This window comes from Trachurus trachurus, assembly GCF_905171665.1.
Source record: "Trachurus trachurus genome assembly, chromosome: 24".
In the NCBI taxonomy this organism is placed as follows: Eukaryota; Metazoa; Chordata; class Actinopteri; order Carangiformes; family Carangidae; genus Trachurus; species Trachurus trachurus.
In genome coordinates this window covers 27,207,148-27,223,288 of record NC_139910.1, presented here as the reverse complement: position 1 = coordinate 27,223,288, position 16,141 = coordinate 27,207,148, and the positions used below count along the sequence as shown (strand labels likewise).

General features: G+C 42.9%; 1 protein-coding gene across 1 annotated transcript in view; it reads left to right on the top strand.

Moving 5' to 3' along the window:
* elp3 (elongator acetyltransferase complex subunit 3) overlaps positions 1 to 15,573 on the top strand; it is a 35,369-nt gene extending 19,796 nt beyond the window's left edge. The window contains exons 10-15 of the mRNA XM_084000731.1: positions 8,392 to 8,585; positions 9,998 to 10,088; positions 12,517 to 12,582; positions 12,671 to 12,898; positions 12,994 to 13,075; positions 14,602 to 15,573. Of these exons, the coding sequence (XP_083856857.1) occupies positions 8,392 to 8,585; positions 9,998 to 10,088; positions 12,517 to 12,582; positions 12,671 to 12,898; positions 12,994 to 13,075; positions 14,602 to 14,693 (753 nt within the window). The 3' untranslated portion in view covers positions 14,694 to 15,573. The remainder of the gene's footprint in view (positions 1 to 8,391; positions 8,586 to 9,997; positions 10,089 to 12,516; positions 12,583 to 12,670; positions 12,899 to 12,993; positions 13,076 to 14,601) is intronic.
* Positions 15,574 to 16,141: the final 568 nt, after the last annotated feature.

The following is a 16,141-nucleotide window of genomic DNA, read 5'->3' as shown; positions in this document are numbered from 1 at the left end:
GCTTTGGGCTGATGAAAGAGGAGAGTGTTCTGCTCAAGGTTGGCCTGAAAATGTGTATTTGCTTTAGAGAGAAAGCAGAGAAAGCTTTATCTATATGGTATGTTTCACAGTGTAAAAACATCAAATATGTTAAAATAAACACGTAATGAAGTGATGTACAAATTAAAACCATAAAGGAAATGAATTACACCCAACTATCTATTGGTAAGAAGAAGTTATGTAAATTAAAACGATTAAAAAGTAGGAATAGGGCGTCATACAGCTCGGTGGGCAGAGCAGGTGCCTCATATGCAGAGAGGCTATCGGCCTCACCCCAACGGCCCCGGTTCGATTCCACCGGTGGCCCTTTGCTGCATGTCATTACCCCTCTCTCTGTCTCCTCATTTCCTGTTTATCTCAACGGTCCTGCCAATGAAGGACAGGACTTCTACGCTTTTTTAAAATTATTTAAGTAGTAAAAAATTAGAGAAATATAATGAGAAATATAAATAGAATAAAAAATAAAACAAAAGGATTTAAAAAAATTTTTTTTTTTTTAAAGCAAATTAAAGCAGAAGTAAGCGATCCGGTGGTTTTGACTAACTTCTTGTCAGCCGATGGAGTTAGAAGTCCTCGCCCTCGTCCCTACGTCACCACATTCACGCGCATCCCTTGGCTGCACACACAGAGAGGACCGCCCCTTTATGCCGTTCTCTCTCCTCATTGGATAAAGTTTGTAGGATACAAGGAAAGTTTTCTCCTCGGCTTACAGCAGAGCAGAGTGACTGACAGACCCGTGTTTCAGACCAAACACTCTATGTAAGTGATTGCTGTCGGAAGATACAACTATTTAAGACTTATATTAAAGCAGAAGTAAGCGGAATGTTTGTGTTAAGACCAGTAAATAAACCAGACAGCTAGAAAGTGCAGCTTTGACATTATTTGTAGTTTCTGAGTTTCATGTGGACAAAGTTGCAAAAAGTTTAAAAAAAAAAAAAGAGTAAAAACTCCAAAAATAATACCTGTAAAATTCTGTACAGAGCTGATTGTTAGGTTTATTGTTTGTGACATTAGTAAACATGTGATCCTGCGTCACTGCTGCGTCTCACAGTGGTATAGAACAACTAAGTCCTACATGGAGCGTCTTAAAATAGAAACGGAGGAGCGGTGACAGTCGACTCGCAGTCCCAACTGTGATGTGACTCAATAGATAAGATCCCGTCAGATGTCTCTCAACAGCAGGCTCACTTTACCGCTCTGATTGGAAACACAGCTATAATGTGAATGTGCAGATTCAGGCGGCGCCACTTCCCATGATGCCTAGCTGTAGGATGTAAATGAAGACTCTGTTGCAGGCTGTGCACAGTTGCACCTCATTTGATTTATTTTTATGCCCACAAAACAGAAAATTGAGCAATAAAACACACAATGAGGGAAAATGATACATATTAATTGGTGCAGGTGAGTAATCTGAACCGTGTGTCACCTGCCAACTCAAAACTAGCAATAGTCAAAATTTCCCACTCTTTTGTCTGTAATTCAGACGTTTCTGTAGTATGATATATTTATTGCTCTCTGATTACCGACAGTGTGGTGACTCACTCAGGTGTTGAATTACAAAAGATCCGTCCTCGGTGTGTCTTACTGAGGTGAAAAAGTTCAAACCCTCAATGTTCCTCTGTAATGAGCTTCTAATTAAACAAGAGGAGACGACAAAAGAGTGGAATCGGTTCGGCTCGCGGATTAAAACCACACCATGCCGGTTAAACTCTACGTCACAGGTGAGTGTTGGAGGCTCCTCATTGGCCGATGCACTTTCAAAATGTAAAGAACAAGCAGTGATGTCGCTAGATTTACAGACTTTTCAGGCGCCTTCAAAAAATAAGGCAACTTTCTGTCTCTCCATCCGCAAGCTCACCTCACCTCTTTGTGCTGTTTGTAACTTCCTGTCTGTGATTTCACTGGTAATTGTCGAAAATCTCAGCACAGCTTTTGTCAACTCTTTGGTCTTTTTTTTTTTTTTTTTTTTTAATTGACGTCACAGGAATAAAATCAGGATTTTTATCATCAGCAGAGCAGCAGCTTCAAAGTGGCTCAGTGTCTCCTTAGAGATGACTGTGGTTATGCTATCTGCTTTAATAAAGAACACCTGTCCTTGTTTCTGAGGGAGGAGGTTGTGATAAGCCTCAGAGCCTTTTACACTCTTCATCCCTTCACAATGTAATCAACAAAGAACCTAAATATTCTTCTCTACATTCTTCAAGGCCACTTATTAAAGTTGTCCCCTAATCCCTGATGAGAAGGCAGAGATATGATCACATTATCCTGTTTGAGACATGACAGACTGTGTTCACACGTAATTCATTACCACAAAGGGTAGAGGCTTGTAGCATAGCCTGTGTCTCATGGATACACCTTTAGTCAGACAAGATACAACATGGTAGAGAGGGAGCTTTAGGTGTAGCTAATTGTCTCTTGACTTTAGCTTCATACTGTATGTTATGCACAGGTATTCTTCTTCTTCCCAGCATCAAACACTCACCTGTAATTTTGAATTTTCAATGCAGTCGATCTCACAATAAAGCTGCTGTTATTTAGCTGTTTATATTTATTTTGTCAGACCGTGTCGGTCTCATAAGAAGTTATTTGACCAGCAGCAGAGATAACCAGGAGTCAGTGTTTGCATAGTTGGCTCATAATTGTATGCTTCTTTCTTTTGTTTGAAAACAAAAACAGTTAAATATGTAAATGAAGTCAGCAGTATAAAACTTACTCTGGCTATACCCTCAGAGCAATATTTGAGAGTTAAACATTATTTGATCATCAGCACATGCAGGAGCAGCCTCCAGGGCGCAAAAATGAAGCTAATAAAAACTGCAGGTTCTATAATGTTCACATGAGTATGGCCCCAACGTGAGTCAGCCCCCATAGTTTCTCATGTTACAGCAGAAATAAACAAGTCACAAGTAAAAAAAACAGTAATTCCCCCAAACCTTAGCTCCATACAGCCCACACCTCGGCCGAGTCACCGTCCACTCCTCCCTCTGCTCGACGTCACAGAGGCTTCATCGATCTATGTTTACAGTCTATAGTAAAAACAAGACGTAAATAAACCTGTCAATGCTCAGTGGTGGCCTCTTAAAGGTCCAGTGTGTAATAATTGGCAAGGCTTATTGGCAAAATCTGAATATACTACCCATGAATATATTTGTATAAGTGTATAATCACTATAAATAACTATAGCCTTATAATTCTACATTTATATCTACATATAGCAAGGGTCTTGCTTTAGAGAGTGTCGCCATCTTGCGCCGGCATGTTTGTACGGCAGCCCGAAGGGAAAATCCAGCCAGAGAGCATGTTTTACACATTTAGCTTCATAAATAAACCAACACAGAAGAAGACAGAAGGAAAGAATAGAAGGAACGAATAGTAGTAGTAGTAAACCTTTATTTTACTAAGAATACATTCTTATTAAGGCAATGGCCTGGTAGGAGGTGAAAGACCTCCTAAGAAGTAGGAGGAAACAGCAGACATATTGTAAAATGGTTTAGATCTTCACCTCATCGCTCCATGCTCCTGTAATACTCCCTGTTGTCCCGGTTGGGGGAAAGTTTTTTGTCCTCAGAGGCCACCGTCACTTTGCCGACGGGAGGGGGGAAAACTAAAATCTGAACACTAGATATCACGGTTTCCCCCCATTTTACACCCTGGACCTTTAAAGTCCCAGTGTGTAACTTATTTGTCTTTTTATTAGCAAAACTCAAATATGTCTTTCATAAATACGTATTTCACTGAAGTGGAATCACAGCCGCATACAAATGAAAGCTTTCTGGTACCTTAGAATGAGTTGTTACAAGTCGTTACAAAGTGGGCGACGCACCGAACCGAGGCGGCCATGTTGCATCGCCGTGGCAGCGTGACCGTAGGTAACCATAGAAACTCAGCGGAGCTGTGGGCTCGGCCTGTTAAAACTGTCACCACTGTGTAGTGTGAGGAAGGACGGAGGCACTGGTGTTGCATTCAGGTGCAGTCAGGCAGACGGCCGTCGGCAAACCAACCGGATGTAATTTTACTCCACCAGAGAAAGACGGTAAAACGTGGGTCAGGTAAACAATACGACATCACCATGACAACATATTGTCAGGCCTGTATTGTTTTGCCTCGTGCTGGTGGACCACTTGTTTATCCTGTTACATGCAGCGTCTGTTGTCTGTCTGACGTCTGCCCCATTTCACCTGAATGCAACATCAAGAATACGTTCAGATATGCAACCGCAGCACTAGATGGGGGGAATTCCTACACATTATACCTTTAAATCACCTCAGTCACATCCTGTCTATCAGCTGACACACTGATGGATGTATGAGCTGATACCGGTTGATATATCAGCTGGCTGGGATTAAATCACAGTTGCTGTATGATTGTGTGTGACAGAGAGCAGGAGAGGACAGAGTGGAGGTTTAATGAGCCGAGACTGAGCACGGAGACCGACATGTCTGTCCCTCTGCTGACCAGATGTCAGCTGTGATGCGCCACAAACAAGAAATAACACCTTCATTTTACTGCCACGTTGTCTCAAGATGCTGGATTGGAGCTGGTGTTAGTAGCAGTTGTGTGAAAGCAAAGCGGCCTTTCAGTTTTTCAGATGTTATTTTTGTGTGTGTGGACTGGAAATGGGTGAAATGTGTTAAAGGCATCAGGACACACACACACACACACACACACACACACACACACACACCAATCTTCTGAGCATCAGCAGCTCTGAGTGATTCATTTTTCACAGGAGATTTAAGTCGCGGCGAAGAGTTCGTGTCTTTCTTCAGATCTGTAACATTACCACTGTGTGTGTGTGTGTTTGTGTGTGTTTGTGTTTACTCAACCACCTATGTGTGTGTGAGTGTGTGTTTGATGGTAATGTGCAGGGCAGCAGCAGGTCGACACAGTGTGGAGAGGCAGATTAAATGTGTATTCGGCCCTGCAGAGTCTCCTCCGTCGCTTGTCTTCCTCCGACACCTCATTTCTTTCCGTCCCCGCTGCCGTCTCGTTGTTTGCAGTCTCTATATTTCCTCTCTACTGTCTCCTTGTTTGTCTTCTTCCCCTCGTGGTTTTCTCCTCTCTTTTATCTTTCGCTTTATCTTTTTCTTCCTTGTCAACTCCAGTTGTACATTTTCACTTCTGCTTGTCTCCCATCGGTCTTTTACATTTTCACTTCTTGTCTGCCATCGGTCTTTTCCTCTTCTCAGCCACTCCATCTATCTCCCCTCACTCTGTCTCTGTCCTGATCCAATCACACCTCCCCCATTGTCTGCCTTTCTTGTGTCCAGCTCCCCTTTGCTCTCCCTCGACATACCTAATCTTCCATGATGACACACTTCCTGCTGGTAAGTGAGTGTGGGAAATATGCAGGTTATTAAACTTCTTCACCCCAGGATCCAAACTAAGAATCTAAGGTCAAATCCTGAGATGCTTAGTTTGGATCCTGCTATGACTCTTATGCAGGGAACATGCAGGAGTAGTCAAGTCTGAAAGGAGGAGGTAGAAGAGGCAAAAAATATCCTTTCCCCCTTTTTATATCTTGAATCATTTATGGTCTTTATTTTTGTTCAAGTGTACAGGTTAGTCTAGTGTGGCTAAATTTGTCCTCAACAACCTGGAAAACTGTCATCGTACACTGGCTTTTGGATTAGTGCAGAAAACTGTGATTAAGTTTATTGTATCTCCACCAGTGATGCCTAAATACAGTCACTAGGGGTTAGGAGCGAATGTTTGGCTGTAAACGCTCTGCACCGTTAACCAACCTGTAGTTTGGTTTCACTCTGTCCTCGTCTACAGAAGCTTTCACTCTTTCAAAGTTAATGAGAAGTGGACCATAAACACAACACAGCTGTTTGGAAGAACAATTTTTACCTTCAGCACGTCTGAAGATAAGCTCTGTTGTCTCATTCAGCCACTTGTCAGCAACCAGCATTTTTTTTTCAAAGGTTTATATAAGCATAAAGAAATCATGAAAATGCTGCTTATTTCAAGTTATAGATTAAAATGTGAAAGTGTGAGTTAACCACTTATTTTAGCTATTTAACCAAAGTGCCTTTCAAAACACATTGAAGTGCAAACCCCTAACTTAAAGCAGAAGTAAGTGATCCGGTGGTTTTGGCTAACTTCTTGTCAGCCGATGGAGTTAGCAGTCCCCGCCCTCGTCCCTACGTCACCACATTCACGCGCATCCCTTGGCTGCACACACAGAGAGGACCGCCCCTTTATGCCGTTCTCTCTCCTCATTGGATAAAGGTTGTAGGATACAAGGAAAGTTCTTTAATTGTCCTATGGAGAAATATTAGAGTGTGGTGCACCAAGTAGCTGCTGCTGTTCCACTGATCTACAGTTGTTGATGGTAGTTATACTCAACGACGAATGTTCAACCCACTTTAATTGTAATTAGGGCTGACCCAAAAAAATCGAAGCTTCGAAGCTTCGTTCGTTGCCATGGTAATCGATCATGAAGTCCGTGATCGATTGTTCTTTTTTTCTTCCTTTTTTCCTTTTTGACACCGGTTCTCATCGGCACTTGTTACATTAAAATGAGTCAGCTACTTGGCATCCTGGAAACCTGCCTGATTTTGGAGATATGCAGTGTTTGTTTGCCATTACTTTCATTATTTCCGCTACGACCCCCCCCCCGACATTACGATCGCGCACCCTGTGCAACCTGTGACAGTTAAATATGAGGGAGATCAGTCTTTTTTTTATTTGCTGAATGCTCCACTGTGTTTCACCAGCTAAATCCAAACCGTGGCTGTTTGTCATTTGGTTCAGAGCAGAGGGAGCAGAGGGAGCACAGTGGGTTGTGTAATCCTGAACCACAACAAATAAGTTGAAGAAGTAGAAGTCACTATGAAGTCTGTTAAGGTGATTATTGAGTGTTAGGTAATCCCTACAGATACCTTGCCTAAATAAAGAATAGGAAATTATGGATTAATATTATTCAAAATAAAATAAAATATATTTACAACATTAATTTTAGCTTTTCAGAGGGAGAGATGTTGAATGAATGGATGGTGGGAAAGATAAATTCCACATCATGGATGTTGACATCTGTATTTTCTCTCTCTGTCAGAATGCTGTAAATATGATGCAAACAGCAGCTGAGATTTCGGTGGAGGGATGTTTCCTTAGATGTGAATGAACCTGCATATAAATTGGTAAATAATAATCAAAATAATAATAGTGATGACGCCATGCAGGCCCTCTCTGTACAGAGCTGGTTGCCAAATCTCTTCATTTAGTTTTTCTCTTTGCAGTAATCATCTCAACGTCCTCTGTGTGTTTCTTGTACAGTGTGTTGAGTGGATCACAGAGCAGTTTAGGAGCAGAGAGCAGCAGCAGCAGCAGCAGCAGAACTTTACGTCCTCCTCGCGTCTATCCAGTCTGTCCTGATAATGAAATTCGATTACAACTTCCTCCCAACCCAAAGATCCTCCTCTCACTTATCTCCCATGTACAGATGCTCCCCGTCCCGGGGGGAGGAATCCTTAACAAGGTTCCTCTCCACCGACCAACAGGAGCTGTGACGTGCCTTCCCAAGTGTTAGCAGGTGCAAAATCCCTTAAATGGTCTCAAGGCTCCTTTTCTCCTTTTTCATAGTTGTTTTTCAGACAGCCCCCCTCCTCCCTCCCCTGCTAGGTTTAGTGCAGGGCCATGTGGGACGTATCCTCATGTGATTATATGCTGTGACGAGAGAGGGAGAGATTATGAGATAGTGATAATGCGGCCTGACTCCAGATCTTCACGGTTCTGATCATGATGGTCGGTACAGAGGGAAGAGAATGACTGGAAATCGCCTCACTGCACTGAACCATACAGAGACGTGTTGAATAACTCCGCTCTGTTGTCCCGTCCTCTTTGATATCTGCTTTATATAAGCTCAGTGGATGTCTTCTTTTCTGTCAAGAAGAATTGGGCACTTTTTTATTTTTGATTGAATGTTCAGACACTGTTATTTGCTGAGATCCGTTCATGTGGAAAAAGCAGAATGAATGAAATGAAATGAACTCTGGAGGCATTTGTTCAGAACCACTTTTCTGTGCTGTCCTTCGTTCTCCTTTCCTTCTTCCCTTCTTTCTCAGTTCCGTCCATCCGTTGGCATGACTTCCAAGTTTACACAGCAAACAGACAGCACTCAGTCTTTTTTTTGCTTTGTTTTGCCCATAAAGTTTATTACACAGTGCAGTGACGAGACAAAACAATGATTTATGGTGAAAGAGATTCTGTTGATTCACGGAGAAATGCTTCCATTTCAGTCGACTGATGAGAAACAAACAATAATGCCTGGAGAATTGTTCATGTGTAAACTTTCCCAGTCTGATATTCATGTTGATGTGCAACACGGATGTTTGTGTGTCTTGGCAGGAGTTTTTTGAGAATCCGGCTTTCAGGCCTGATGGTTTGAAATTGTACCCGACGCTGGTGATCAGAGGCACGGGGCTGTATGAGCTGTGGAAGACCGGCCGCTACAAGAGCTACACACCCAGCGCCCTGGTGGACCTGGTGGCCCGGATCCTGGCCCTGGTGCCGCCCTGGACACGAGTCTACCGGGTGCAGAGGTAAGACGATGAACTGTTTTTTTTTAGATTAGATAAACATCATTGTCCCCAAAAGGGGAAATTTGTGTGCATAGAGCCATATAGCAACACAATAAGTACAGTGACAGACATACGGGCAATAGACATACAGACAAAGCAGCATTGCAGCATCAGAACCATAGCAGTCGGCATTATCAGTTCTAAAAAAAAGAGGTGGAAGGTAAAAAAGGACAGAAGCTTGACTTAGTAAAAAATAAATAATTGAATTTAAAAGATCATAAGATCCATGGAGAATTACACAAGTAAAAACTCGAGCTACACTACGCTTCCTCCAGTTAGGAGGCCACCAGCCTAAGGTTGATGCTGGCGTGAATAAGGACTGGCTGTTTGTTCAACAGAGCTGTAGAATTAGGGAGGAAGGAGTGTTTATAACGGTTGCTTTTGGGGCAACAAGCTCTTAAGCGTCTGCCCGATGGTAACAACTCGTACTCTGGGAACAGAATGTGTGATGGATCTGACATCACTCCCTGAGCCAGTCTTAGTACTTTCTTCTCAAAGATAGTCTGCAGTGTTTGAGGGTCACTTTTACCAATTACTTTCATAGCTGTATCACAATTCTAGTTTTGAGCTGGACAGAGAGAGACCCAAACCATGCTGCCATACAGTATCTGATAAGGCTTTCTAGCACTGCGTCATAGAATGTTCACATGATTTCCTGCTCACCCCGAATAGTCTCAGTCTTCGGATGAAGTGCAAGCGTTGCGGCAATTTTGCACACAGGTAGTCAACATGGACATTCCATTTTAACACGTTGTCCATTTGTATCTATCCCCAGATACTTATATGAGCAAACCTGCTCAATTTGCATGTCCCCTGTATTTACAGGCCTGAGGAGCTGTGACTCCACAGTCCATTGACTGATATTGTCGGCAACTGCAATTATTTTTTACAGGTTAAGACAAACTGTAGCTATCATCAGTCTCCTCTCCAAAGTCATGCAGGAAGAATAAAGTCAGGAAAAGAAGTGAAACATTTATTAGCTATAGACACAGATATTTTCCACAGGAGTTGAAGGAAACAAAACCTGAACTTTACAGAAAGTCAACTCTGGAGTTTACACACTGACATATAAGACTGTAATGGGACCTATTCATGGAGGTTTACCTCATTCTCACCTCTCCACTAGGAAATACTGCAGCGAACTGTCAACAGTAATGAATATGAGTAATGAAGAGTTTAAAATAAGTGTGTAATGAAGTTTGGCTAAAACTACAATTTAGCTGCACACCTCCTCACCTTCACCTGGTTTAGTCAAAATACATTAGAGAGAAAACTACAGAATTTAGTGAATGATCATCTGTTATACTCTGTCCCAGTTTAAACATGTCCGTCCATCAGCTCCTGTAACATCTGTCTCTCTGCTCTGGTACCAGGGACATCCCCATGCCGCTGGTGAGCTCTGGGGTGGAGCACGGCAACCTGAGGGAGCTGGCACTGGCCCGGATGAAGGACATGGGCACCGAGGTGAGACTCAGAGTTCACTCTTATTAACCTGAAAGACTGCGTGTCAGCTGGTTTCCAGTAAGGGAGCTAATAGACTTTTTTCCTGCCTGGGATGCGATCCAAACAGGTACAGTAGAGCTCAGGTGGCGGCGGCTGCCAACAGACGAATGCTGACTGTCAGAATAATTTGCATACTTTTGCCGTGATGAGGAAGATGACGGATTGTGAACCTCTGAAGTGTAGTTGAGAGCTTGTGGAGCATGGGATTGGAGTCTCCTCCTTCCCAGAACCTGCCCATTCACTGAATTAATGTTAGAAAGTGGGAAGTAGTTGAGGCGTCGTTAGCTCAGTGGGTTGAGCCGCCCCATGTACAGAGGCTATAGTCCTCACTGCAGCGGCCCCGGCTCCATCCCTGTTGTAGAAATTCTTTTGCGGTTTGTTGATGGTGAATAATGAAATAGAGACTTCTGCTGGCCGACAAGTTTTTATTTCCTTGTAAGGAAAGGTCAGTCCTCACCGAGCGGTGATGGTGAAGGAAAGACCCCGAGCATGGGGAGACCTAAACATTATATCTATGGTATGTTCCACATCCTTTGTCTGCTGCAGGTATCGGCACCGACCCCCATAGGGCATGATTCACACCTGAGGTATTCTGCAGGGGTTTGTATTCAGGTGCAAAGTTAAAGGGATAGTTGACCCAAAATTGAAATTTCACTCATTATCTACTCACCCTCATGTGGACTAAGGGCTGGGAGAAGTTTCAGAGTCCTCCGTGGCTTCTCTGAGTTACAGGGGGTCTCGGCGTAGCAGTGCATGTCCATATAACAGTTGAGAACAGAGCTCACTTTTCTTCGTCCAAAAAGACACACCAAAAAACATCCAAATACCTCCATGCTGCTCGTATGTAATGTCCGTCTTGTATTGAAGCCCCGAAATGTAAATTTTTTTTCCGAAAAAAAATTAAATAAGTCTATATTTCAAGCTTGTTTGTAGCGGAAGCTCCTCTTCCCGGTTCGTCAAATTTGGACGAACCAGGGTCCGTCCTCTTCCCAGTTCGGCCGAGACCCCCTGTAACTCAGAGAGGGCATGGAGGACTCTGAAACTTCTGAAATTTCAATTTTGGGTGAACTATCCCTTTAAGGGCATTTTCTTACATAAGAAAAGAAAAGTGTAGAGTAGTTGACATCTCCAGTAGAAGCAGAGTTCATCCAGGCTGAGAGCAACAGGCCAGTATCACCTGATCAATACAAACTACTGCATACAATCACATCTCTCTGTATAGAACTCAAAGACACACACTGTGGTCTTGTGCAATACAAGTAATGAACCTATCAAAAGTGATAGGTTGCATGGCTGCATGAAGGAGGAAGTCCGGTGAGAGAGTGGAGCGTATTTCAAAGGGAGGCCACTGAAGTGAGAGGTCTGACCTGTATTCACATTTTCCGGCACAGAAATGTTCCTTGCTTAAAGCCCTGGAAACAAGGAAGGTTCTGACCATCAGACTGAAATACCTCCTCAGACACTCAGCTCTGTTTCTCTCCACCGCCACATCCTTTTTTTCCCCTTTTTGCTTCAGTTGCAAAAATATCTCTTCTTATCTGCTGAGCTCTGGTTTGCAACTAACTCAGAGTTGTGTTTCATGTTATGTTATATTTTTGCACTTTCACAAAAACCATTGGAACTTTGACCCAGTTTCCAACAACAACCTTTCCAAAACTTTCCAGCCAGTTTGCAGCTTTATGTAACTCACGTTCCGTGTTGATGAACAGACAGAGCAGCACAACTTCTCGTTGTGGTCTCAGGAAACCGTTCACTACATTTTAGCCTCATTTATAAGAAAACTCATCTGGATAACTGAGAGCCCTTGAAGTACAACAACAAAGCAGCAGTGATTCCTGCAGCCTTCTACGACTTATATTTTTTCCAGTATTCACTGACGGATTGAAAGTGATCCACAGTTTGTTTGTTTCTTTCCTGTGGGCTCATTTTTCAGCTAGTGCAAAATGAAAGTTATACGTTCCATACTGTAGATGTCATTTATGATACTTTTCCATTTGTTCAGGGTGGGAGGTTCTCTAAGAAGCCAGCATCTGGTTATTGCTTGCTGCCATGAGGGTTTTTAATAAATATCTGCCCCTGTAATGCAAATCCTTTGATATATTTCCCAAAATAAAAATGAAAGACAAGAAAAGTCAATATCAAATCCCAGAATCCTCTTTGTTGTAGCTTTTACTTGAGTCCAGAAAGGTTGTAAGGCGGTGCACGACCAAATAATGTGAGTATGGTCTGTCATTAGTTGTTGACATTGTCTCCAGCATTGGGTCTGATGGCCAGTTTGTTTTGATTTTATTTTTGGGGTTATGAAAAACCTCACAAAGTTCTTCCAACAAAAGTTTCTCCAACACAGAACGTCTCATAGTTACTAAATCCGGTTGTTTGTGTGTTGCAGTGTCGCGATGTGAGAACCAGAGAAGTGGGCATTCAGGAGATCCACCACAAAGTCCGACCTTACCAGGTAACAGCATCTGGGAAAACAGCACAGTCACTTTTGTGGTGTTGTACCATCAGTGAGTGGTTTGTGTTAACAATGAGTGTGTGTTCAGGTGGAGCTGGTGCGGAGGGACTACGTGGCCAACGGCAGCTGGGAGACCTTCCTGTCCTACGAGGACCCGGAGCAGGACATCCTGATTGGCCTGCTGCGTCTGCGCCGCTGCTCTCCGCAGTCTTTCCGTCCCGAGCTGAAAGGAAGCGTGTCCATCGTCCGCGAGCTGCACGTCTACGGCAGCGTGGTCCCCGTCAGCAGCAGGGACCCCAGCAAGTTCCAGCATCAGGTGCTTATGATTTCACGCCCTGACTCCACATTCTAAAGGGTTAATAGCTCCTGTAGATGTGGATCTAGCTGGTCTCCTCTCTCCTCCGTATGCAGGGCTTCGGTATGATGCTGATGGAGGAGGCAGAGAGAATCGCCAGAGATGAACACGGCTCTGAGAAGTTAGCTGTGATCTCAGGTGAGACCCAAAACAGCATCATTGAACCTCTTCTCAGACATCTCAACAGAGACATCAAGAGTATTTGACTCATACATGACTTTAGTGCTGTCACCAGGAAGTGAAATCAAATCAAATCATGTGGGAAATGTGGGGTTTGCTTGTTTATGTAAATTCTTAAAGGTCCAGTGTGTAAAATGAGGGTAAAACAGTGACGTCTAGCATTCTGATTCTATTATTTATCTATTAAATAATTCTATTGTTTATTTATGAGCATGAAACTCTTGAAACGTGCTCTCTGGTTGGCTGGATTTTTCCATTCCGTACAATCATGACGGCACAAGATGGCGACACTCTCTACGCAAGACTATGTGCTGTATGCTATATGTGTATATGTAAAAGAAGAATTATAAGGCTATGAAAACCAAACAGATTTTATTTTATACCGATAATACACTTATACAAATATATTCATTGGTAGTATATTCAGATTTTGCCAATAAACCTTGACAAATATTACACACTGGACCTTTAAATAAAAGTCGAGTCTCAAATAGACGCCGTCTCCTATACCGGGTCTGGCTACAGGTTTGAGCAAGTTCTTGTGAATGTTGCAACGTCTCAAAGACCATGATCGCCCGTTTGAGCAGTTAAGTAAGTTTCTAGGCTGCTCATGCTGCTGCCGATTAAACTTCTAAATGAATGCTGCTCTGGATCCGGCTCTTTCCTTCTGTTCTTACTAACTAACAGAGCAATTTGAGAGGATTTTCCATTTTTGCTGAGCATAAGGTTCGTTCAGAATTAAATAAAAGCCTGTCCCATACAGACGCCTGTTGCAAATATAAGCCGGGTCAGTTCGGCAGCGGAAGCAAATAAAAACCTTGGCTTCTATTTGAGAACTTACTGTATAAGATTTCCATGTCTTTTTGTTTTTTGATTATAAATCAGTTTCTATATTAATACCATGAAAGTATCAAAGCCTCAGTCCACAGAGAAATGCACACAGTCTGTATTCAGAAACGGCATTAAAATGAGCCGTTTGTGATGTCACAACAAAGCAGTCACTGCTCTCGATCATCTCTGATATCTGTGACTCAGAGCTACACACTGGATAGACAAGCTTTTACATCTTGACTGCTTTTAACTTTCACAGTACTGTAATATGACGTGAAGCAGTGCAACAATTATGTTTAATATAAAAAGCCACTGCCTGGTGGGATTCTTAGTATGAGTTCTGAGAAATAGGAGGTTGGTAAACAAGAAGATTTAGAATCCACCCACTCCAATAAAATGGTAAATAAAGTGGATCATACAGTGAATAGGAAGTGATTTTCTTCATGACCTCCAACAATAGTTTTGTCATTTCTTCTCTACAATTGCCTTTAACCCCAGCAGGCACACCGGTGGAGCTGGTGATAACAACAGCCATTGCAAAATGTTATTAGGTGTTCATTACGTTCTGCTTACATCGTCATTATTAGCTCCATTTCTGTGATTCTCATTCATTCTCTTTTTTTATTGTCTTCTGTCCACGCTGTGTTCTGCAGGCGTAGGAACAAGGAACTACTACAGGAAGATGGGCTACGAGCTGGAGGGACCGTACATGGTGAAGAACCTGTTCGCACCTGGAATGGACTGAACCCGGACATTACAAGCAAACGCATAAACGCACAAATGATGTTATTTATCAAGAAAACTATTCTAAGGACACGATTCCTGCAGTATATTTAGTTCTGTCCTCACAGCACTAGAGGAGGTTGAGTTTGTCTCTCAGCTCATGCGTCTGCTTGTTACCTGGACACAGTTGGCAATGCTGGTCATGCATAAGGACACAGAGTGAGGAGAAGACGAAGACGTCACCAGTAAAGTCAAGTTATTTGGGATGAGGTCAGACTGTTGTGCCTATAGTCGTGCAGACAGGTGGATCTGTACTCTCACATTTTTTAAATTTTACATTTTAGCCTGTTCCTTTTCTTTAGAGCCACCGAGATAAGACACAAACAATAATATAATATGTTACGTGTATTTTTAGCTCTCTCTTTCTGAAATAAATGGGTTCCACCAGTGCGTCGTCAGTGACCTCTGTTCCAGCAAACAGGGCTGATTGGATTTGACAATGAGGCCGCTGACGCATCTTGAATTCCACGGAGATGTCTGGGTATCCCTTAAATATTTCTGTGTTGGTTTAAGATGAGAAACCCGTTTAGCACCTCGCTTGGAGTTAATCATGTTTATGTTGCGACTAAATAGAAAACCCATTATGAGTCGAGCGTTCATTAATGGTTGGCAGTGGATGAATGAGCCGTTGGGAAGCGTCCTCACTGGGCAGCCGTTGTGTAATTGCGCAATTTTGATTTATAGGGCAGGAAATTGAATATTAGCGTTACATAAATTGCTTTTTAAAGCTCCACAGTTAATCCTGTTTCTTGTTTTTCTTTCACGCATATGTTTTGGTGAATTCCACATGTTGAACACATCACACCAGCTCTTTTTTTTCTTCCCATCAGAGAATAAAGTATATTTCAGTTACAGTTCTTTGTCCGCTCCTGCTTTGTGAAAGTTGATGAAGACATTTCAATAATTAAACCTAAATGACAGAATAGCAAAGAAGGTTGTCGCCCGCACTGAAAGGTCACATGGTATGAGTGGCTCCTGTGATGTATTCCCCAGTGTCAAGGGTGGCAGCCCTTGGAGGAGACCCCTGATGATTGCCCTATGAGAGGGTTTTACTGGCTCATTTGACACAGCCTTTTCCAATTACATCTCCATCAGTTACCTGTCTATTGAACACTGAGTGAATGCTGCGTTCCGCTTACTGAAAAACGGTTTGTCATTTGAAGAATAGGCAGTAATAAAGCCCAAAAGGCTCATGCAGCGACCTATGTCTCATATAGATTCCCAGCAGCTGCAGCTGAACGGGCCAGTGCGTGGTTTCCTGGATGCGGCCCCTGCGTCGTGACTGTGCTGTGCTGTACGTTGCTGTTGCAGTCCTGACGCAGTGAGGGATCGGCCAGATTTGGGCTTCCTCTCCACGCTCGCTGACTCCTGCTATCAGCTGTGAAATCTGAAAGGACTTTCCTCCCGCCC